The 24,792-nt window shown below is 43.5% G+C and overlaps 1 protein-coding gene across 1 annotated transcript; it reads left to right on the top strand.

Moving 5' to 3' along the window:
* The first annotated feature begins 654 nt into the window (after nucleotides 1-654).
* On the top strand, nucleotides 655-12,816 carry LOC119459472 (kunitz-type serine protease inhibitor A-like). The gene is made up of 4 exons (XM_049671720.1): nucleotides 655-840; nucleotides 7,222-7,401; nucleotides 9,594-9,785; nucleotides 12,668-12,816. Exons 1-4 carry the CDS (start codon nucleotides 780-782, stop codon nucleotides 12,775-12,777), a joined length of 543 nt encoding a protein of 180 aa, XP_049527677.1. The 5' UTR covers nucleotides 655-779; the 3' UTR covers nucleotides 12,778-12,816.
* Nucleotides 12,817-24,792: the final 11,976 nt, after the last annotated feature.

The raw sequence follows: 24,792 nt of genomic DNA, 5'->3' as shown, positions 1-24,792 counted from the left end.
GGGTACTGCAATTTGGTTGCTAGCCGGGCTTATCGCTATAACGACCTAAGACTGCAAACAGCACAAACACGGAACACAGGCTTCGTATGGAAACAAAGTGGTTAATACTATCACATCACAAATAGTGCCGCGGCAAACAATGTCAGAAAGAGGCTGTTGCCTAAGAAGAGATCATTCATTGAGTACAAGCAGTCAGCGACCAGCCAGAATGTTAATCATAGAAATGCGCTAGATCCTAATCAACCAATTAAATAGGGCAGCCCAAATTTTAACGCACGAGTCTTCTAAATGTGGATTTTTTGACGGTGTGGAAAGATGTTATCTTGATTGATGATGTATTGTTTACTGGAAAAATTATGACTGTGCATTGACAAGTGGAAATATAATTTTTAGGTACAGCTTGGTGGAATATGCGAAGTACGTATAAGTGTTTTCTTTAGCTTGAACGCAGTAGCAGTCACTTGCTTCGTACTATTGTTGTGTCGAGCATATCCCTTCGTCGAAATGCGGCATCATAAAAGCTGTTGGTTTTCGAATATATTTCCTCTGTTCTCTAAAAATAGGTGGACATGCCGAGAGAGAATATGTATTGCAAGAAACGAATAACATGGGTCTGCATAGGTTCACAGAATAAAAATGGACCGAACATGAAAACACCTATATGATGTTACCGACACACTAAAAATATTCACGCATATGTTTAAGTACATAGTACAGCAAAACGGGCAACAGTTGGACTGTCGGCTAAACTTCTAAGTACATTTGCGAACAGTGCCAGGATGAGCTGTGAAGCCAGAACATTCGTGCTGATAATGCTACCTTTACTTTGCTATTTTGAGGGTAAGCTGAAAGTATGTGCCTTTCTCTTAGAGAGTTGGCTTTGTTGAAGCGTGCTCGTTTGAACTTTATTTCTAGCGAAAAGAACACGCTTTTAACGGATAATAATAAGAATAGACAAGTGTTATTTAGCATTACAGTATTTACCAATATCTTGGTACAGCAAAAATATTCGATTTTTTTCTCTTAATGACGTCGTAGCGGAGACACCTCTTCCTCGGTGAATAGCGGCCACCTACCGATGTTGATGGGCGGTAATTTTTATTTATTGGTCATCATTCCTTTTCATGGATTTTCAAGCACTGGAATCCAGGTTATCCAGTGTAGACTGTACAGTTCTACAAATAGTTAGAGTGCATAAATTACAGGTGCAGTCTGCCAGAAACAAGCGCGTGAGCTATAGGACTACGCCGAACCAAAAAAAAGAAAGCATAGCAGGAAGCGCGCCGTGAGCAAAATATTCATAGTCACGAGACAGAACATGGGTTAAATCAGGTGTCTGTCAGGGGTGAAACTATAGCCATGGGAGAAGTGACAAAGGATGCTACATTCTTTGATAGAGTTAGAGAAAACCATTGTAATGCCCGTCTGGGCATATCTAGATGGAATATTTCTGTCAGCCGCACTTCTAAATCAGTATTTTTTTTTGCAGAAGTGGCCCTTTGATTGCGCTTAACAATTTTAGGTTCGTCTTTAAAAAAACCGGCTTCACCTTTTATGGACTGAGACTGTCCAAGTCGTGTAATTTACCAGTTACGAAGCGGTCATCACGAAATGGGCCTCTGCTGGGCCAGTACAAAGCCCTCCGTTCAGACTTGCATGAACCGATAGCCATCACGATGGTTTGTCAGAACTTAAAGCGCTGGGCGAGTCCAAAAAGGACCTGCAGGATGCGGAATTGAGAGCGTGAGTAGATGAGCACTCTGCCGAGACTGACGAAGAGGCTGCTGATCGAAGCACACCATAAAACTGCTCAAAGAGGAAAAAAAAATTCAAAACCGCGCTCGGATTTGAAAGAGAAAGCACTCGACTTGTGCCTTGGGATGGATGAGGCTGAAGGTTGCAAACAATCGGCAGCCCCAGTGCTGCCATACGTTGAGAACTTGACTGTGAACCCTCACAACGTAGTGCCTGTGTTTAATGAGAACCTTCATGGCTTAGGCGCCACCAAAAAGTTAGCAGTATATCGCCGCTGGGCAGGAAGTGTTGTCATGTTAATGATTTTGCTGCTTGGCTTAGCGACTTCCTTGTCTTTTTAGCGATAAGTTCTCATTACCATGTATGACAATTGGTGACATTTCATTTACTTCGAAGTTAGGAAAGTTGCTTCGAAAATGGGTTTCTAGGACCAACGTTATTAACCACGAACTACAAGTGGCCCGAATTGCTGCCTGTATGGCGTAAGGGATCTGTAATCTTGATGAAGCAATGATTATCTTTCTTTTGGTGGTGTTCACGTTGTGATTGTGCTTTACAGCACGGTGGTCCTAACAGACTTTACATTTAAAAGGTGCAGGTTCTGCAGTTTCAGTAACTATACATTCGACTGGTGAATGTTCCCAAAATTAGTAGGAAGCATTTAACGATAGCAATAAACTGTATGCTGAGGTTTTGAACAGAGCACGTGCATGAACTATCGACTATAGAAAAACGTACACATCGGAGCGGCTGGGTTGGTTCTCGTGAATCTGAACGCACCACTTGCTTGTGTCGCGGCATATGGACACATAATTGCTCAACGATGGTTTTAGATGAATCAAGGGCTAGAGGCCTAGTATTTCATCTACAAATCGCGGTTTCAAGCTTCTCCATGGCTTCTGGCATACGAGACGCAAGCTTTGACTGGCTAAGTACCTGTCTAAAAATCCTGCGATAGACATTGCCATGTTAAGCACGTATGACAAAACGAGTGTGCAAGCATTCGTTCGCCATTCGAAAGCACCGAGAACTACAAGATTTGCATGGATAATATGATCCAATCGTCTAAGTAGAAAATCCGTGAGCCCTCCCACACCTCTGGACGTGCTCTGTGATACGTAGGCGAAGTCGAGGCAGCTGCTGTATGTTGAACCACGCAAAACGTAGGAGTGCCATTTAATAAACAGTTTGTTATGATAGGCGAAAGGCAATAAGCATATACTTATTTCATTCTTCTTTGAACTTCCCCAAAATATATGATATGCGTAGAAGTATCCGATAATAATCTATGCACAAGCAGATGAGAACAGTAGACTGTTGCAAATAAATCAACTCAGTAGATAGTAGATATTAGAAATCCTCCAAGACTGTTATAGGAAAACTGTTTTTTACCGTCCTCCATATGCAGTAATTATCGGCATCTTGTCACATACTCCCAACGAAGATTGTAAAATGAAGCCACAGTGAGCATCACTAGAACCTTGCCATTGCAACCGATGGTTGACGATGCGAATGCTTCGCACAGTGATATGTTGATTGAGTTTCGCAGATTGAGTGATCGCAGGTGATAATAATAATGAGCTTATTGGGCTACAGAAAGCAACGGGAACCGGTGATGCGGGATGACAGTCCCTGTGTGTTCCATTTCATTAATGCTGATCTTCCCACCTCCTCAGAAAAAGAAAGTTGTTGCTGAACGAGTGTACTACGCAAGTGCTGCTAGCACCATGCTTATTGCGTGCAGTACTAGCAGTGCAATTCTAGACAACTACGTAGTCTTGTTGGTAAACATAACGCAGATGACATCCATTAGAAATGGCAGTAGTAATTCACTCCGCCGTTGCGTATTTCGCGCTTCATATGAGGGCGCAGGCTTCTGCACTTGATAGGCCGTGTACACGCAACGGAGGCCATCGCTATGCACTCAGAGAATTCACAGCTTTCTCCCATCTAGCATCGGCGTTCACTGCGCTGTGACCAGCAGGTGGCTGTGCTTCTTGAGATTGGAAATTCATTGTTTGAAGCTGTTTCACTCGTTTTTGAGCACTGTTGACAACAACGTCGTCCTAGTCAGACGTTTGCAGCGGTCACTTGACGACTGTCTTTAGGAGAGGCACTGTGAAAATGTAGAAAGTGGGGGCACATCAAAACAGTTGCACCACAATTGTCGTCGGAATGGTGCTCAGCATACCGGTGACCTATTCGAGGGTTTGTTCATGCGCCCATTACGTGACCGATAATTTCACACTTAAAGCAGCGCAGTGCTTTAGATATGAACTGTCGCACCCGGTGCCTGAAGTGGCTTACCATCACGTAGGCAGGGAACAAATAAACCTAGAACAACATTCGCGCACAGCTTGTGTTACCAAGGCGACCGATGTCCGCAATGATGGTGGTATGACTTGCTCACTTTATAAGTTATGGTAGGTCTGCATCCAGGATGATAACGAGAATATCAGAAACAGTGCTGGTTGTGGAAGTACTGTCTGCTGGGATGATTATTGGCACCATGGCGTTACAAAACTACTCTATATGCTGCATATTGCTTATTTCATTGCTGTTCATAACATCGATCGCCAGAATATTCTTCCGGGTGCGGAGCACTGAACAATATCCTTGATGCTGTTCAGTGCGGCATTTTCCAGGAAACGATGATATAGCTTGCCTACCGAGGACGTGTGGAGTGGGACGGGCGTTCTCCGGAACAAACAGGATTCTATAAAGCCTGCGTCTAGGTGCTGTCTTGACGGTCGATATACTTGACTCCGAAAGTGCGGTTACAATTCTTTGTTTCGCACAGTGGACAGCACAGGTTCAAAACCATCTACTGAGGACTCTTAAACCGCAGCGAAGCACAACTCGGTGTCGTCGTTGTCACTAGGCGTGCTTCTTCGCTCCCTCGAAGTAGCGGCAGCTCCACAAGCTGCAGCGAGAAACTGAAGAAAACAGAGATACTGACAAGTTTGGCTCTGCTAAAGAATCACTTCGTTGTTGTTCAAAAAGAGGGCAAGGACATGCCTGTAATCAATCCCCTAAACATTGCTTCATATTATCCAATTCGCAACGGAATATCCGAAAATTTTAACTGTACACTAAAGGAGATGCGGAGCATGCTTTGTCAATAGCGACCAAAAATGTCGGACGGATATTTGGTACCTTCTCTGATGGCATACGCAGAGGCACCAAAAATACGTGTCGAATTTTTATCTTTCCAACTTATATTTAACCATAAATCGCAGGGAACATTCAGTGTGGCTAACGAGCTATAGAAAAAAGGTTACCTCACTTAGCAAGGTAAAACCAATGGCGGATGTGTGCTGGACATCAAAGAACTACCGGAGCAAATGCTACTACTCGCACATCAAACCTGGCCAACGCACATGAATTGCAATACATACATGCACACGCATATATATATATATATATATATGAACGAGAAGACAGGGAACCGAGGAGCTCAATTCTAATAATCATATAGGAAGCCAACAAACATACACATTAAGGACAACACAGGGGAAAAAACTTGTACTTATTAAGAGTATTAAAGGAACAATAAATTAAAGGAAATCGAAGTGGATGAAAAAACTATTTGCCGCAGGTGCGGAAGAATCCCACGTCGTCGCATTACGGGTGCGATGCTCTTATGTATCATTAAGCTACCGCGGCGCCGTTTTCCCATCCACTTGTATATCCACCATCCACCTTTATATATATATTGTGAGCGCATTTTGCGCATATCGTCGTCGTCATCTGTACATACGACTCATCATCTTGTGTGAGCGCTATTTGTGCATTTCGTCGTCTTCATTTGTACATACGACTCATCATCATCTTTTGTCTCGTGCGGTGCTTCGTCTCTGACTCGGGCGGCTGCTCAGAAATAAAGGCATCGCATCGGCCGACGTCTCACAATATATATATATATATATATATATATATATATATATATATATATATATATATATATATATATATACAGGGTATCCCAAAAACCATGCACAAAACTCTAAAAATATGTAAATGCCACGTAGCTGGACATCACCAAGGTAATGTTGTTTGCCGTCGCTTGGAGATACTCAGGTTACATTTTTCATCGTGGCTAATTACATTTTTCCTAATTACTTATTTACTTCTCAAATAATATAGCATGACGAAAAGTATTAGAAGGAAATTCTAGAGTAACATTGAAAACTATGGATACAGCGTTTTGTTTCTCAATACGATCGAATACACGCAAAGTGCCTAGAGCAGCCAGTCGCGCGGCAATTTTGCGTGCATTCGCGGACTTTATTCATGCGCGGAAAAAATACTGTAATGTAGCATGAGATTCATGCTGACATATTCATTTAGGTCACTAGTGCTTTACACTAAGTGACATATCATGGCCATGTTACACTAGTTTTATGGACAGAAGGACTGCTAAGAAATAGCAGATTTAGCATCCTACGGCAACATTGATATAAGCTAAAGTTTATACAGGTGCATCGAGGTGACCATGAGACCGGTTCGGTTGTTCGATTTCTATCACAGGGTAGGTAGTTGCCTGTTGCCTACAGAAACCACGGGGACACATTTGGCAATTTATTGATGTTGGCATATCTAGGAATAAAACAGGTCCTATGCTTGATGAGGACAGATTCTGTACATGAAACGCATTTGTTGTTGGAACAAGATGATATGGATTCAAATAGATCCTAAATCATGCGTTATCTTGTTGAAGTGAACACCAGTTTGAAAGATACTGCCGAATCGCGCATGTGAGTCACTCTCTTCATAATTTTGCTCTAACACATGAAAAGTTTCCACCAAACCCTGTCTGCAGTACCCGTGCGTAAACCGGCCCTCAATGCGCTAGCCTCTGCCCCTTAGGTATCTTATTCATTATCACATAATTACGACAAATGTGCAATCGGGAGTATTATATCATGTGTCATTGATGCTCACTGGATCAGCGTGTCACATTGCCTTGCTTTCTGTCTGTTTATTTCGCGTCGCAGATTTGATGGCTCGTTTCAGGCAAAATATCTTTAAGGTATATATGCAACCACATCTGCACCTACAGAGTTATTACATAACTGTCTTTGGCAGCTATTCTCGATCATAATTGAGGGTGTACTGCGCTCAAACCGTTGCATTTGTACACGAGTATTTATTTGCTGAACAAATATTGTGGCCGCTGGACGCAATACACATATTTCTGTACTCGCGAAAGTGGGGACATGCCACAAGCAATAGAGCAAGAGCTAGCAAGAGTAACTTTTTTTTAACTTAGTGGACTAATCAATTCGAGAATAAAGTCTTGGATATTAACAACTGGACATTTATACACTAACATCGCAAGAAACCGTGTTTCCAAAAATATATCAAGCATTAGTTTTGACTGATAATCTGTCAGAAAAGTTCACGCCCCCAACGGCATTAGAAAACTTGTTCCTGTGCTCCGATCACGTGTCTGCATTTTCTCAGGTATTATAGGAATACCGAAGGGTTGCCTCATCAGGCCGCGTACCAAATCTTCGGGGATGCCTCTGCCACGTTGGTACTACAACGCTACTAGCCATAAATGCCAACCAGTTATGTGGGGTGGACATGGATACAGTGGAAACGTCTTTAAATCCTCTGCTCAATGCGAGAAGACATGTGGCAGTAAGTAAAAAAAAGTTATACGATTACAAAATAACAAAATGGTCGAAAAATATTTTAGGTGTTTTAGGCTTTTATTACTGCGTTAATTACCATATTCATTACGATATTTCCATTCTGTATTTACTATTTCAGCAGGCTACTGTCACTTTAATGACATCAATTTGGCATTCATCAGGTTATTGTCAAGTGCAATAGGGTATAATTATTGCTAATACACTTCCAGTTTGCGGAATCCTCCTTTATCTTGTTGAGGTGCCTTGCTCCTTTAAACGAAGATTCTTTGGGGAACGCCATCACTACACATTGAAACCGAGAACTTGGGTTTTTCCGCCAGAAGCCCTCTAAGAATGAGTGTCGACGTCAATGCGAATAGCTGTACTTTAAAGTACAGTGAGCCTACGCATTGGCACTGCCGAAACACGTCACGTGTGAGCAGCTAGTGTATGCTGCCAGACTCCTCTCTCGCGCTTGGCTCTGGACATGCTGCGCCATGCAGCGGTGCCGCCACGAAGCCTGCGCGTGGCGTGTGTGTGAATATATATATATATATATATATATATATATATATATATAACGACAAATCTGACGCGCTTGTCCATCAAAGCGAGCATTTTAGTCCTGCCGCACAGCTTCAAGAATCACTTAACTCAACTCACTCGCCGCCTTTTTGCAACGCAACTGGTGTGTCGACTGCCGAATACGTCTAGGTTGACGTCGTGAGTCACCCGGCAGTGATGGCTGACGATGTCGTCAAACCCAACAAGGATGAGAAAAGGGCGAAGGTTGGCGAAGGCTACAGTGGTAAACGGCCAGCTGATGAAGGAAGAAGTGTTAACGAAAATGATGGCAATAGAGACATTCGACACTCTGTGGCCGTAACTCGCATCACTCTCTGGCATCGTCACGCAGTGCGCGCGAACCTCCTCGAAAAAATGTCGGCCGTGCTTGCACATTCTTTCCGTAGAAGTGCGCAGGATAAAATGTTGCTTATTCTTTTCCGAAATATCTCCTGAACTCCGGTTAAAGAAAAGTTTTATTTCCTGGACGGGCTAAGCCAGCTCTATCTGTAGCGATACTGTGCCTGATATTTACAACAAAGTGATCTGTATAACGAAGGATTTCGCCCGTCCCAAACAACGTCATTTAAAGTTAGTTTCACTGTATACACAAAAGTATATTGAGAACACCACCAACTCAAGAATAGGTTAAACGGGCCCTCGTTGCGCGGGAAGCGCACGCGGCAAAGGCCTATGGTCTAAGTAAGTGTTATCGTTCTGGCCGTGATCTGGGTAACACATTCAGTGTGGCAGTTAGGACACTATTTCACAGTGTGAGAAGCCTGAAATAAGAACTTAGGTGGGCTGCGTTGTCTGCAACATCGCAACAAGGACGCATTTCTATGCGAAATGTTATGCAATAAATATTTTATATTCAAAAGATTCAGGCGAATAAGGCGCACACATGCACGAGCACGCCTGTAATGACCATATCGCGTGCAGCAATTGCGCAGTAATTCGTCAGGGCAAATGGGTTTGTTGGGCTGCTCGGCTTCGGTCAATATAGCACGATAGAAAAGTCGCCCAAAATAAGACAGCAGCTGAACCAGCAATACTAGACAAACGTGTCTAGACTTAAGAGTTTTGTGCTGAACCGGGAATGGCAGTTAGCATTTACACTGTCACTGCATGGAGTAACCGTTAATGTGCAGTTCTCACTTTGCTGGCACACAAGCTGAAGTGCTTGCTAAAGCTTTTTTAGCTATGTATACACAAGAACATAAAAAGCGTCAGACACCCCAAAAACAAGTCGCATTGTCAGAAAAAAAAAGCGTGGCTGAGCAAACAATACTGACGTGCTCTATGATGGTCGACCGTCCTGTAAATTTTATTATAAAAAACTGATTTTTAATAATCTTTATCCCTGCGCTTGAAGGTGTTGATCAAATCGGTCTCACTTTGAGGTCTGCTAGCTGCCCCCGGTTAACTACATATTCGCGCGGTGGAGCTCACATGGCTGAACGACCAGGAAAGGCATAATTATTTTTTTACTGCAAGCTTGTATTTCTGGAAAATCCAACATGGATTTTTTGATGCGCCTGTGTGGCACTACGCAAAAATAAACAGCGCCGGGAAATTGCGCGATGTACCCTAAGAATGCTAACGCATTAAAATGCATGCGCTTCTTGTTCGCAGGCTTATATCGACCAGAGGCCGACGTCTGCCTCCTGACACCCGCGATCGCCACATGCAATCACCCTGGACCTTCTGTTTTAATGTGGACTTACAACAGTAAAACGATGACCTGTGTTTCTGTTCAGTACCACGGTTGTAACGGAGGCAAAAACCTCTATAGGACCTGTAAAATGTGTCGAAGCACGTGTATTCGTAAGTGAAATTTCTTTGCTGTAGTAAATAACTGGTTTCGTCGAAAGGTTGGCTGCGGGCTAAAGTTTCATTGGTTCCTTGCCTATTAGATTATTCACCAGCAATTTCATGTAGGTGTTTTGCTTTGTTCGCCTAATATAATATTTAGGTCGAAGCGTTGAAAGTTGATTTAGCTGATATGAAGTTATCGTCGCAAAATAACGTAAGGGGAGCTGGTACGGACGTGGAAATGGACAATACAAGGCGCTGAAGAAGTGCTCTGATTGTAAACATGCTGCGCAGAAGGAATATAAATATTGCGCTAATACGAAGGCGAAATGCAAGTTTGGAGTTGCTCCACCTTGTTAACGTGTAGAATCACTCCGCACAAGCAGAAATTGCAAAGTTCGTGTAATAGTAACTTTCAGATAACATGGCGTCCGTAAGATCATATGCTAAACGGGACGGCAGGTCGTCAGATAAAATACCTAAACGCAGGTAATAAAACGTGGTTCGATATGTACGGATCCTGCAATACACTTATTTATATAAAAACGTTGCGGGGCTAGAAGGTGGAAAAGACTTCCGACGCTGCTCGACGTGTGTCCAGTGCTGATCTGGTCGAAAACCTCCCAGCCGCCGCCAGAGGCAACGGCAACAGTCACGGACGCCGCACGCGTTCGGTGCGAACGCAGGTAAAATGCGGATGGCGTCAACAGTTCTGCACGTTGCTGGTGCTGCTACACCACCTAAGGCTGCAACCTTGGGTATAACTTCTGAAGCTCTTCCCGTACGACCGCTCTGATCGTCGCTCGCAGGTCGTCCGCGCGTAGCGCTTGAGCTTCGGCGTACTTTGTGAGCGCACGGCGGTTGTATTGCCTGGCGCGCATTTCAAGCGTCTTCTCGATCGTTGTGGCCTCCGACACAAATTCTCCGACAGTCTTGGGCGGGCTGCGTATCAATCCAGCGAATAGTTGCTCTTTGACACCCCGCAGTAAGAACCGAACTTTCTTGTCTTCAGACACGTCGGGGTCGCCTTGGCGGAAGAAGCGAGTCATCTCCTCCGTGAAGATCGCGATGTTCTCGTTCGACAATTACACTCTGGTTTCTAAAATAACTTCGGCCCTTTCCTTTAGTACGACACTTGTGAAGGTCCTCACGAAATTCCCACGAAACGGGTCCCACGTCACCATGGTGGTCTCTCTGTTTTCAAACAAGGTCCGAGCCGCATCATCCAATGAAAAATAGACGTGGTGCAGCTTGTCCTCCTCGCTCCATTTGTTGAACATCGCGGTCCTCTCGTATGTCTCCAGCCAAGTTTCAGGGTCTTCAATCGATGATCCACGGGAGGTCGGTGGCTCCCGAGGTGATTGCAGCAGCATGGGGGACGCTGGGCCTGCCATTTGAGTCGATGACTTGACCTTGATCGCTGTGGTCTTCTCGGAAAGTAGTCCGTACTCTGGCAGAAGTCCTTGCTGCCTACGACTAGCTCGCTGGTCCTTGGTGACGTTGATGTGGTCCTCTGGTTTCGGGCTTGGATCGCGGCTTTGCGGGGGCGTTCGGTGCATGAGTGCACTAGCACCTCCACCAGATGGCACGTAGTAGTGACGGTGAATAGGGAGTCTACATGCAAGCGCTGCGCTTGCATGTAGGCTCCCTAATGCTGAAGAAAACAGTTGCAAAACTGTGAATGACGAAACGCATTTTTTATTCGGTGAACCTGTGCCCAGTGGTCAAGCGTACTGGAACAGTCAAGAAAATGAAATGCGAGGTGTTAATAATGATGATTCATTACACCACCTAATGAAATTGCTACATACCTTTCTAACCCTTTTGCGTTGATCCTTTCAGGCTACATTGATTACCGCTGGCATTAAACTATATCTTTGTACATTTGTACGCATATCGCTTTGCTTTTAAATATCTTAACCATTGGCTAATGCCTAATTACCTTGTTTCACAAGAGGAAACGCAACTTGCGACTTTCACACCTAAATTGTAATAATCGGGCAGGGGGCTAGTTGGTGAACATCATGGCTTGACGCGCTGCTAAATGCATTGACAGCTTGTCGATGTTCGTCTTGCACCTTAAACTGTATTTTGTTACAACATAAGCATGGCGGCAGCCTTGATGCAGCCTTGATTTAGAACTTGTTCCGGAAGGTGAGGACATATCTTAACAAACCAGGTCGCAAACAAAAACTGTTCTATGACGTCTGTTGCAAAGCGAAGACGAAAGGTGTGATGACACAGGCGAGATCGACTGTGACAGTGGCCTGGTGAACGACAAACTATGAAACAGGTAACGGCAGCATCACAATGGCGATTTCAGGTGCAATGAACACGACCACTGCACGAAAATAAAATTGAAGGAATGCGTGACTGCCCAAGAAATTGACGATAGAGTGACCAAAAGACCGACGATAAGTACTGAAAACTTGGTGTTAACATGGGTAGTTTGCATTAACGATAGTACGCGGCAAATAACACGAACCTAAGAATACTAATTCAGAAATGATCAAGTGCAGCTGTTGTGTTGTGTGCCTTAATAAAGACTATATCTACGGATTGGTGACGACGGTAGAACAGCGACATCTTTTGACAAACATGCTGTGTAAACGCGTGTCTGCTGCAGCCTGTAGGCTGCTAGAATTGTCCAGGTGCTTCTGGCACCTCTTGAATTAAAATAGGTGTTCCAATTTTTTTTTAAATACACGGGCGTGTCATCTGAATATTGCGCAAGAGCCTTTATACTTTAACAGTGGTGTTAAGACCCGTAATTGCTATTCTCTGATAATATGAAATGGTAAAATAGACACCAGAGACTGGGTTTATTTTTAAAACACACAAGATGTGCCATTTCTCGAAACATATAAATATGCTCTTGGTCTATTCGATTTCAGATCACACGTCCGTCTTGCAGTTCTGCCCCGAGAATCCACCAACACGAAAACTTGTTGGAAATCATCCCCACCCGGCCCCGGCTGTTCCGCCAAAGAAACCAAAACACTGATGGCGATGTAAAGAAAATTGTTGAAAGCTTTATGGAAAACTCAACTACAGGAAAAAATGTGATTAAACTATCTAAGATGATCTCAAGAAGAATGGCTGATTGGGCAAGTTGTTGTTCCATGTTACTTAAAAAACAATACTACCGACACAGGATACAGAAAAAGAGAGTGGACACACACGGTGCTGAACTTACAACTGCGTTTATTGGGAAAACACGTCTGCTTTTTTGAAGCCATACATTAAGCTTGCACGCATGTGCACTGTCAATAAAAAACATTTGTGCTTCCCAGAAACATCGCCTCGTGTTCGCGCATGAGATTAACACCGATGTGGACCTCTGTTCAACAAGCCCATTTCCTTAGAAGATAAGGCCACAGAAGGCTGACTAATACCCCTGTCATACGGCCATATGTAATGGCATTTGAGGTAAATGACATTCATACCGAATGTCATTGTGGTCTCGCGTTCCTAGTCTACACGGATAAACAAAATGGCATTCGCAATTGATGGCAACATTTATCGGCAGGCTGCTATGATAACGAAACCTGACAGATTGCGCTTCTTGTTTACATATTTTAACTACATCGTTAGCAATACAATAGTAAACATTGGATGGTTATTTGAAAATATATTGAAATATAAGACCTGTCGTCCAGATTATACAAGCCGTGCGTGAATGAGTTCTGGAAACTCGTTCAATGGGCAAATGCCATTAGCTGTGAATGCCATTCACTATGCCTGTGTAGAAGCAACAAAGATGGCATTAACACGTAATCTCATTCGCTGGGAATGACATTACATGTGCCGTTTGACAGGGGTATGACATAGCGATTACCTTTTCTTATTATGTGAAACATAGGCTTGCGCCACTTCTCTTGTTTAATTTTAGCCCAGCTGTTCAACGAAAAAAATAGGATAAAAAATAGACGGTGCAAGATACAATTGTAAGACATAGGTTGTACACTATAGGTCTTGAAATCTTGTCTTGCACCGTGTTTTTTTGTTTTTTTTTCGTTGAAGAGCTTAGCTAAAGTTGGCTGGGACATCTTATACAGTATGTTTCACTTCACTTCAGACAAACCTTTAAAATATGCGAATGCTTCGTAGCTGGAAAGAAGCAAGGTAATGTTGTTTGGCATCGCTTGGAGATACTCAGGCTTTTTTAATAAAATAATTAGCCCTAATTAGTTAATCAACTTCTCAATTATTACAATTAGACGAAAAGTGTAAATGAGAAAATTGTAGAGCAACATAAAAAACTCCCGATACAGCTTCCTGGTGCTGAATACGCGCCACATAAAAGTTTTTCCCATCGTGAAAGATGTCCGCGAATACAGGCAAAGTGCCTCAAACAGCCGGTTGCGTGGTAATATTGCGTGTATTTGCGGGCTTCTTTCACACTCGCAATACACTTTTATGTAGCACGTATTCAGCACCAGGAAGCTGTATCGGGAGTTTTTCTGCTCTACAATTTTCTCATTGACACTTTTCAACTAATTGTAATAATTCACAAGATGATTATTTATTAAGACTAATTATCTGATTAGCTGAATGCAAAAATTATCAGATTATCTGAAAGCGATGGCAAACAACATTACCTTGGTTCTGCCCAGCTACGTAACAGTTAAATATTTTATTGCCATAGCAATTATATGGACACTTTGAGCGGATTTTTGCCGTAGGCGTCGCCGTCGCCGCATTGAGGCTCCGTGTAAAGTCCAAGGTCGATGAAATCATCGTCGCGCGCCCTATGCGCGAGTGAAAGCGCGCGGGGGACACGCGCTTCTACGGAGAGTGAACGCACGGCGGAGAGCAAACGCGACTTCCTCCGTCGCTCGAAGGGCCGTGGGGGTATGGGAGGGAGGGAGGGAGGGGGGGGCACGCTGTGCTGCGGCACCAAATGCGTGTCTTGCAACCGGGCACAAGGGAAACTGGCGGCGCAATCTCCCACGCGAAAGGATGATAGCGGGAAGGCAGTGAGGGAGGGAGGGGGGGGGGCGACTTCTACTCTTCTAACAACTGCGTACTTTGCTCCGGTGCGGGCTGTCGCGCGCACCGTATCTTGAGAGCGATTTCCAGACGGCTCTGACCTTTGTATGCGCTGTGCTTTCGCCACTCAGTTTGCGTTGAAGCGATAGACATAGACCGCACGAACCTTCGCTCGCTGCGGCGGCCGCGCTTGTTCGCGCGAGCGTGTTGACAGTGGCTGTCTGCGGTCATCGAGTGTGATCTATTGACGTTTGCTTGTGCGCGCTGACACCACGATTGTTAATTCATATAGTAAGCGAATATGTCCAAGTTTATGCAGCCGATAAAAGTACTATCCCTACTCCGTATAGCTCTCTATTAACTTGCTATCGCAATTGATCCTTCGCCTTTCGGGCGAAACTGCGACATTATTTAATGCTTGGCTAAAGTTTAGTAAGAGACCCTGTATATACAATGGCAACGCGCTGCGATGGTTGGCTGGATAAGACGTTCTGATGATGAGCTCGAGGTCACGTGTTCGATTCCGGGCATAGCGGCCATGTCCTGATGGAGGCGAACTGTAGAAGGGCTCCGGCATTTATATTTACATGCACGTTGAAGAAGCTCAAGCGGTGAAAATTCACTCAAAGCCTGCCACTAAGGCGTAACGCATAACCCTCTACGCATTTTTCAAATGTTTCGCCCGCAATAGAAGCTAATGGCATAGCGAATGGCAAGCCAGATGGCGTAGCTATTTGAAAGCTGTTTCAAACAACGGATGCTCTTTAAAGCCTGTATTTATAGCTGTGAGGATATTCAGATGCCGTTTGTTGTTTCAATAACAGATTTCCTAGAGAGCAGAGCCTGCCACAAGCACATACGTAGCAGAAGTTTACCGGCTATATAATCGGAATTTTGATATATGCGTTGCCTAGCAACGCAAATAACTCGCCAACACTCTGGCGCTGCCCTCACCATTAGGCAAGATACATCACCATAGAAAATGCGTATAGGTAGCTAAATAAAGCTATTCATCTATAATTTAAGATGGCAGATTATTATTCCCCGTGATGCAGGAAATTATTTCCACGATTGTGGAAATAATTTTATTGAGTTTATATTTTATATCTGGCAAGTATAATCTCCTATAAAATTGTAATCACAAGTGCTACAATATCCACGCACTCGTGTAATCTGTAATTCGTACGTACAAGAAATAATACAATATGGCAAAAAATTTGAAAAGAAATTGTAATTTTGTTGATGACCCGACCTTTGCAGAAATGCAATCACGCCATTTGGAGCTTCGTAAAGCAACGACCTACGAAACAAAGTTGAATAAATTGTTGCGTAGTGTTAAGACGCAACCAAGGACGGAAAAAAGGATCAGGACAGGAAAGAGCGTCTTTCCTGTCCAGGACGCTCTTTCCTGTCCTGATCCTTTTTTCCGTCCTTGGTTGCGTTTTAACACTACGCTATAAGATGAGCCAACTAGCCCAGCAACAAGTCCTGCTACGTTGAATAAATTGCTCGAATTATTGAAAGTGAGAAGGATTGGGGCAACTGAGCAGCCCGATTCTTTTCTGTGATAATGATACGAATTAACAGACAATGAAGCCAAAGGAAAAATTGAAAAAGTTTGTTGTGCTTGTATAAAGTTTCGAAATATTACATTAAAATGAAATGAAACTTAACAAACGGAGAAGTTGCCGTAGTTGGAGGCCGAACCCACATTTTCGTATTACGCATGCGGTGCTTTACGCATTAGGCTACGACTAATCATACCCACGCTAACTTTTTAATGCGATAGCAATTATATGGGCACTGCAAGCGCATATCTGCCATCTCCGTCGACGTGGTCGTGGACATCGGCGTGAGGTTCCGTATAAAGTCCAAACACAGTAACATCGTCTCCGTGCACCATACGCTGTATGTGCGAGTGAAAGCTTGCGAGGGTCAGCCGACGATCGCGGCTCCATCTCGCGCGCGCGAGGGAGTAAGGCGGTGCGGAAGCACGCTTCTTCTGTCGCGGGCAAGGCACGGGGGAGGGGAGGGAGGGCGTTTTACTCTGACAACGGCTGCTTAAGGGGTTCTGAGCCATGCTCCCTCAAGGGCTGCAGAAATAGCACCAACCTTTCCTTTTCAAGTAACCATAGCAGCTACCTTCCGGCATGCATTCTCTGACTTTATTTTGTGTCGCTTAGTATGACTGTGAGCTAATTTATTAGTACCTTTGTAAACTTTAGGTCTACGGCATGATATTTATTTTGTACACACAGTGCTGATATGAAAACCCTAATGTACAAATCTATTATAAAATTATTTGGCAATTTCTTGTACAGAGTTAAGACCACTTGCCTTCATCGCATTGCGGTCAAATATACAGGTGCCACAGTGTGGGTCTACCAGCATAGCAAAGAAGGCAAGAGATATCGTGTGAATGTAGCCGTATATGCTCAAATATTACTGGATTCCCTACCGCTGTTAGCGCTGCAATATCACCGCGACTATCTGGAGAAAGCGGCTGCCGCGCGGTTTTTTCGTGTTTTTACTCTCTACAGGTACATTCATTGTATGCACATCAATAGACTGACACTTATCCCATGCAAAGAAAAAGGTTGCCGACAGCTAAACAGTAGGTGCATCAGAAATGAGCACCAAAATATACGCTGTAAGCTGAGCAGATGCGCATCCTGTTAAATCTTATATTGACTTGTCCCCACATACTGATAGCAATCAAGAGCTACTGTCATGGCACCAGTGCAAATATTAAAAAAAACAACGAAAAACAAAGAAAAAAACACAACAAAAAGGACAAGAAAAGGCTAACTGCGGCTGGCAGCGCGCAGATGCTGGTGCGCTTATTTCCGCGGAAGCTGTGCGAGCGCAACCACATGACTACGCTCCACACGCAGGGAGGCGTGGATGAGTCCTGGACCTCTTTGTCTGCCCTCGCTAGCTGGCTCTGGCGGCAGGATAAAATGATGTCTCTATACCTTTTAAATGCGAAGCACTTCCGGAACCCGTGCTGTCGTCGGCGTCCGTCGCATGTGATCGGTCGTGATCCCATTCAAATACAAGTGCTCAACACATGGGCAAAACTATTGCAGAACTCATCAAAACCGGATGAAAATAAAATAACATGATTGAGAATATTTTAAAGACAGGAATAATCAAGCATTAAGCCAATAAATATTAGAAATTTGTTAAAATCGTTTCTATCATCAGAAAAGCTTTGGCTCCATGTACGTTCTGGTTTGGCTCCGTGTGCGTGGCGGTTTCCCACCAGTTGTGCCTTTGCACTGGTGTCGAAACGGATGATGGATTGCTAAACACAAGATAAACAAAGGATAAAACAAGATAAACACAAGGAAAACAGAAGGGAAACACCGGCGCATAACTGCTTCGCACTTCCCCAGGTTTCAGGTTAGTTGAGCTGCATGAGCGGTGAATTTCAACTACACAAGCGCAGGATGCACGATTTTGTTATATTCAGGGGGCTTAACTTATCCGCCTTCGTTATTGGCCCATGTTGCGACGGGATAAAATGTAACAAACAAAAACTTTCGTTATGCCGTTGGCGATATGGTATCGTTGTTGGAGTAGTAGTCACGTTGCTTCTGCCGTCACCAAAGGCTCACGTCACACACGCAAATATTTGCATTGCACAAACACGCTGATACACCTGGTAACTCTTTGAAGAAAGCCAAATGATGCTCGATAGCTAGACACCTGCCAAGTTTTCTCTTATCATCGTTTACGATGATCCGTGAAATCTGCAGAGCTTTTGACCGTTTACATTTATTATTCGCCTTCCGGCTCTGTGGCTCGTCTCAAAAGATCATCCAGCCCTAAGTATACTTGCTTGAAATTAAAGTCTTATTTGGCTGTATTTTCTATTATAATGGAGATTCCAGCCAGCTAGCTGCCTTTCACTATTCTCTACTGCATAATTACTCACCTAGCCTCAATTATCCTGGAAGCCAAAAACTAAGGCCATGGCAAGTGCAACTTGGTTTACATTTGCATGAGAACTAGGACTTGCTAGCAAAATGTACTCTACACTTTCAGCATTTTCAACGTGATACGCATACATAGTCATCGCCTTAAAAAAGTCCTCTCGCACGCTGCGCAGAAATCTCTTGCCGCACAAGAAGTTTCCACCGACACTGTTAAAAAACAGTCAAAACGCATGCTTTGGAGATCATTATCTAAGTAATAATATTAGCATTCAGGTGTTGGTGCATTCGTAACTTTGTGATGACACATTTATAATTAGCACACATTTTATGTTATTTTTATCTTATGTAATTATGAAGTGTAAGTTCCATGTTCGGGCAATACCGAGTGAGACAAGTTGTCTACTAGGTTAGACAGCGGCGAGCAGCAAGTTGTCCATCCGTATACACATACCCAGTCAGCCATGTTGTCTTATCGGTGAAACAGCAGCCTGAATCTACCTTGTATCGCAAGCTAAAAGACAGATTGGGTCACTGGGAAGAGTACCGTAAATGGACATTGATAGAAACATAATAGGTTGCTTAAGTAGGCTAAAATGCTAATCTCAATTAACGTTTGCGCAGCTTAGCTGATGTGTGCTGCCATGACAGCGTGGCTGTAATGTCACTGTGCGCATAAGAACAAAAACGTAAAACTTATGCGAAAAAAATTTGTCAGAATTTTTGTACAGAGCTTTCAGTTGTCTACACATCAACAGACTGCTTTTGTCTCAACACAAGCAAGTTTCGCACATTTTCAAGTAGCCCATGCACGAAGCAAGCAAGCATGTGTGGCATGAAATGCCGAGTGTGCCGGTGGCCCTCACTGAGGGATCTCAGTTGGATGCACAAACTTGGTCAACACTGTTCTGCTCACAAGGTATGAAGGGTTTAATAAGGATATTGGAACGCAGTGATATTAAACGTGATTTGTTTCCCGAAAATTTTGGTCCTTTGCGAATATTACATGTTTGCTCATTAGAAAGTAATTTTTGTTTATAACCCTTTGCCAAATTATTCAGCCGGCAAGTATCATAATTTCATAAGGCGTGTGTCAATATATTTGATCATAACAGATAGTACAAAACAATTGTAGTTAAGAATAACGAAGAGTCTCCCAGGCTTCTTTACATAACATACTTTTAGTGATCCGTGATGCATAAAAAGAAGTATGCTTTTTAACTGCAGCTGTAAGCTTTACTGAGTGAGTTTCACAATAAAGAGCAATGCTGCTATCGGCATATACGATATTTATTTTGACAGGCCGAAAGCCATAAGATCAGTCTGTCTATACCACTGTGAAACTTGAATCCCAATCTTTTTCTTCAGCTACTATTTGATCCTCTTTAACACACTTTCTTCCATAGGCTCTCAATAACAAATATTTATTTCGCTTATTTCAAACGCTCTTAACGCGAAACATCTTTCTAAAAAGAAGTGCTTACGAGAATCAAATGCGGCAAAAATTGTTCTCCGTGCATATATCTCCTAAGAAGCTTCCTTCATTTTTATGCACATTACTCAAGTTATTCAACATAGATATGAAGTTGCGTGCATGGGAAACTCTATAGAAGTGGTTCACTGATATTCTTGTAGCCCATTTACAAAAACTTGACACGAAGTTGATGGACACCTCTGTGTTGTCACAGACGGCGGAAGCACCCTTCAAGTGTGCTTCGAACTTATCCGGAATGTGCAAAAATCGTGGATGCAGCAGCAAGATGGGACTTCACTACACGTAGTTCTGTCTTCATCTCTGCGTTTAGGCAACAAAATGCAGTTTTCATGGTAGAAAACATAAGTAGATGCCTACGTTTTTCGTAAACATAAATATATAGCTTCTGTTACCACGGTATTAAATGGTGTTCATCGAGAAAAGATACTGAGAGTGGCGCCCCCATCGGACCAAGCGAAGCGGTAATTTAAAACAGCTTGAGTTTATTTGCATGCATCAGACGGAATAGAATATTGGTAAGGTTGGATACTGTGGTTCTCGAGAAATAAAACAAGCGAAGTTCAAGTTGGAGTATAATCCTTTATGTGGCATGGGTTACCTATAGTATGATGCTGCTATGGTAAGCTGAAGGAAGAAAACATGTACTTTTGAGTATTCTAAACAAATGGCGTTGTTGCCCGAAGTGCGAAGCACCAACTGTGACAGCAAGGTTAGGCAATGCGCTTGAAGTTCCAGGACGGTGTTGTAAGTGTACGCTGGTGCCCCCCACCCGACCAACGGGGAAGCGACATACGTGGTTGCGCAAATGTTTCTGGCACCCTCATAGGTTTTAAACCGCCGTATAGGGACTGTTGTGGCGTCGCGCAGGCACCACTACGCTGCCCGTGTAGAGCCGCGCCAGTAACATAACATCAATTCAGGTATGAACACTGATCTTGTTTTGCACTTTTATGATTTATTACTTTGAGAAGATTTAGGATAGCAGGCATACGCTGTCATTGTTATGTTTCAGGATATTTGTTTGTGGGCCGACATTCTAAAAATTCTTAGGAATAATTTAGTCAAGAACTTAAGACGTTGCATGAGTAACTTTTGTGACTGAACATAGGGTAGCAATGTAAGCCGCACATATGGCATGGATAAGCAAGCATCTAGATGGCATACACCTATACTTTGTTTCCATAGTTCCGTGTAGCAGAGTCAAGGCTACGTGACCATCGAGCGCAGATTCCTGCGAAGCGAGATGTAGTGCCAGTGTTGGGAATCCGTTGCTTCTCTTAACGGCCTTAACAAGTGGTCTAGTCGGAGCACGTTAATTTGAAGGCAGCTCTGCATAATAGAGCTGCGATCTTTTAGGTGATTTCGCTTTGATTTAGAGTAAAAGCAGTACTACGCTGTCTCGCAAGGTCATTCATAGCGTCAGAATGACGTTGAGCCGCCGGAGCGCGAGCCGCCGAGCGCGAGCAATGCCGCCGAGCATATGTGTGACAGGTATGCGCACTGCGACTCTGGATGCGCAGCGAGAACACTGTGTCAATAACTTATAACCAGGGGCGTAGCCAAGGGGGGGGGGGGTGGGCTGATGCCCCCCCCCCCCCCCCCATGTTTTCTAGCTGGCATGCACCGCCGACCAAAACAACCACCACCGCCAGGAATCTTTCTGGATTTTGTCTACAATGTCTTTTTCACGCTCAAAGAGACATTTCGCCACGAACATTGCGAACACGGACTGAATTTCTTGGCAATGCCCTTGCACTTGGAGTTACATAACACAAGGAGCCCCGTCCGTGCACAACCTTTCAAGGGCTTTTCGATGGCGAGCGGGCCCTTTGCGGCATCACGCAGCGGCCGCGGAAACTGCGGAGCGCGTGAATTTAGATTGCGAAAATTTATTGATATAAAGTTCTCATAAACTTTTGACGGGAAAGTGCACTGACATTACCAAAGGCGTGCTTTATATTTTCAATTCTGGAACTTTATGGGTTTAATGTTCTTATCAACTTGCGCTAACATGCGCGCAATGGAGCCCTCGTGTCCAAGCCGTTCCAGAAATGGAAGCACGAACTCGCAATCTACCACATACACGAAAATACTAAATATCACCGTGACTGTCAGGTGGCAGCTGATAATTTTCTCCGAACATTTTCAGGAAGCGCGCCAAATGTGATCGATCAGTTGGACCAGGGCAGGCAAAGTAAAATATGAGAAAACAGAGGAAAGCTAACGGCTTCTTATTGAGGCAGTGCTTTTTTGCGGGCGACAAGGTCTGGCTCTCCGTGACCATAGGGACAGTGGTCCTATGGATTTAAGCAAAGCCTCCACTGAAAATACTGGTATTTTCAGAGCACTTCTTCGCATGCAAGCTGATTGTGAAGATACATATCTGGAGAACCATTTGGAAAGTTGCCCCTGCAGTAATGCCTAGTATTTAAGCCCAGATGTACAAAACGAAATTATAGAAATTTGTGGTGAAATTATCAAAGAAAACCTAGATACAAAAGTAAACGTTGCAGGCTGCTTCTCCATACTTGCTGACAAAATTACGGATATTACTGTTTGTGCAAGATACCTAAACAAAGATGCCAACGACATCGAATGAATGTTTTTAGGTTCTAGCACCGAAATAGATGCTCTCTCTATTTGCGACTGCAGGGTCCATGTAAATGTGTACAAACTGCTGCAGATTCTAGTCAGCCTTCCAGTGACCACTGCCAGCACAGAGAGAACATTTTAACATGATGTTACTAAAGAAACTACTTGCGCTCTACAATGTCTGAGGAGCGCATGGTTAGGCTGGCGCTTCCATACGCCCACAGAGACGCCGGCATCAACGTGTCTGTAGTCATTGACCGCTTCGCTAAACTTCCCCGCAGAGTGAAGTTTGTCTTTTAGATAGCGAAGCAGCAAAAATCAATGCAAGCAAAAATCTCTGTTGCTTCAGGGTCATAAACTGGTAATTATGAAAATGCATGACTGTTCATTAGCTTTTAAACCCGCAGAAGTTTTCGCCGTTTATTCTAACAGTTAGCATCATGATCAAAATTATCAAGTGAATACGCAAATTACAAGGACATCAATAACCAATTTTGACCGGCGGTGCTTATTGAACGCTTGGCCCACGCGGCTTTTCCCAACAAACACACTCGGATATTGGGTAGTTCAACATGCCGAATCATCTCTGGCTTTCGTTTGGCCTTTTCTTTCCTTTTTGAGCTACCGGATTTTACTTCATTTTTGAACCGAAGCAATGCCCTTCTTTAATTTTGGGTGTAGAATATTTGTTGCCCCTCTGCAGGCAGATAAATTACACATTTTTGTACTGACTTCTGCATTATTACTTTAATTTACTACCCATATGGTGCTGTCGCGACTGCCAGCATGGCCTAAGTACATATGCCGATTTCTGCGATCGTAGTTTTGTTGTTGCCTGGATCGTCTGTCTTTCTATGCGTAAAGTTTACTATCTATGACTGCGCAACATGCTTATTTGTCTTGTTTGACGCATTATATGCAGTGACGTTTGTTTAATACGTAGATTTATTGGATGCTTATACGTATATATTTCAGTATCTTGTTGCGAGTTTTTGTGTATACAAGCAGTGAACTTTGTTTCAAGCGACACTTTTTTGCCCTTTATCAAATTTTATCTTCGCATTTGTGTATTCAATGCTATCTGTGCATTTCCAATGTATATTTTGCAGAACTGCTGCTTTTTATATGTACTCACTGTTGCGACTGTAATCTCGGTGTAATTACAATACATGACCGGTAACAGCTGCTCCTGCGCAATCTATTGCAACGAAGGACAGCGTCATTGAGGTTTTTCCCTGGACGTTCCATATGTATGAAATGTAAACCAGGTACTCGAATGACAATGATTCATCAAAATATTTGTACTCAACTTGTTCTTTTCATGGCCTTTATGTTTTTCATGTGAGCTGCATGCACTTCTTTGCTTGTTTCGAACTAATATAGTGCTAAAGTTCGTGTGGTATTTTCTTTATTTATTAAATAGACAAAAAAAAACTCGGAAGCATTGATATCAGTTATTTCTGCCACAATTATTGGGACAAACGTGTATATATATATATATATATATATATATATATATATATATATAATGAAAAATACATAGTTGACTTGACAGTGCATAGCGTTCAAGAATTCGTTTGCAGCATCTAATATACAATGGCATTGGCAATGCAGTTATTATTCATGTATTTGATCCCTCAACACATTCTGTAAGGAGGAGGCCGCGCTGCAACGTGATCCCCCCAAACAAAATTTCTGTCTACGCCACTGCTTATAACATATTGTTACGCAAAAGCTACGGAAGGACAGAAGAGGAGAACGAAGTGCGCTTGTCTTTGGAGCGGCTCGGTGTCGGCGCGGCAACCCTTTGCCCTTTTTCATCGATTCATCTTTAAATAAACGCACCCCATCGTAACAGTTTTGGTGGACGGTGCTGGGTAAAACAACGGCGCCCCCGAAGAACGACAACGAACCGACCGCTGAGGCGCAATCCGTGGAGCTTCGACAAAGTCGCCGAATTGCCGGTCTGCCACCAGAGATGGCTTCTGACGGCGACAATCCG

This window comes from Dermacentor silvarum, chromosome 7 (genome assembly GCF_013339745.2).
Source record: "Dermacentor silvarum isolate Dsil-2018 chromosome 7, BIME_Dsil_1.4, whole genome shotgun sequence".
In the NCBI taxonomy this organism is placed as follows: Eukaryota; Metazoa; Arthropoda; class Arachnida; order Ixodida; family Ixodidae; genus Dermacentor; species Dermacentor silvarum.
Note: the sequence above shows the minus strand (reverse complement) of the source record. Positions and strands in the feature narration are given on the sequence as shown.

Bases quoted from the DNA above. Each gene is read 5' to 3' on its own strand.
- LOC119459472 (XM_049671720.1), top strand. From the start codon at position 780: ATGAGCTGTGAAGCCAGAACATTCGTGCTGATAATGCTACCTTTACTT. The intron at 7,402-9,593 runs GTAAGTAAAAAA...TCTTGTTCGCAG, and splicing joins ATGCGAGAAGACATGTGGCA to GCTTATATCGACCAGAGGCC. The intron at 9,786-12,667 runs GTAAGTGAAATT...ATTCGATTTCAG, and splicing joins GTGTCGAAGCACGTGTATTC to ATCACACGTCCGTCTTGCAG.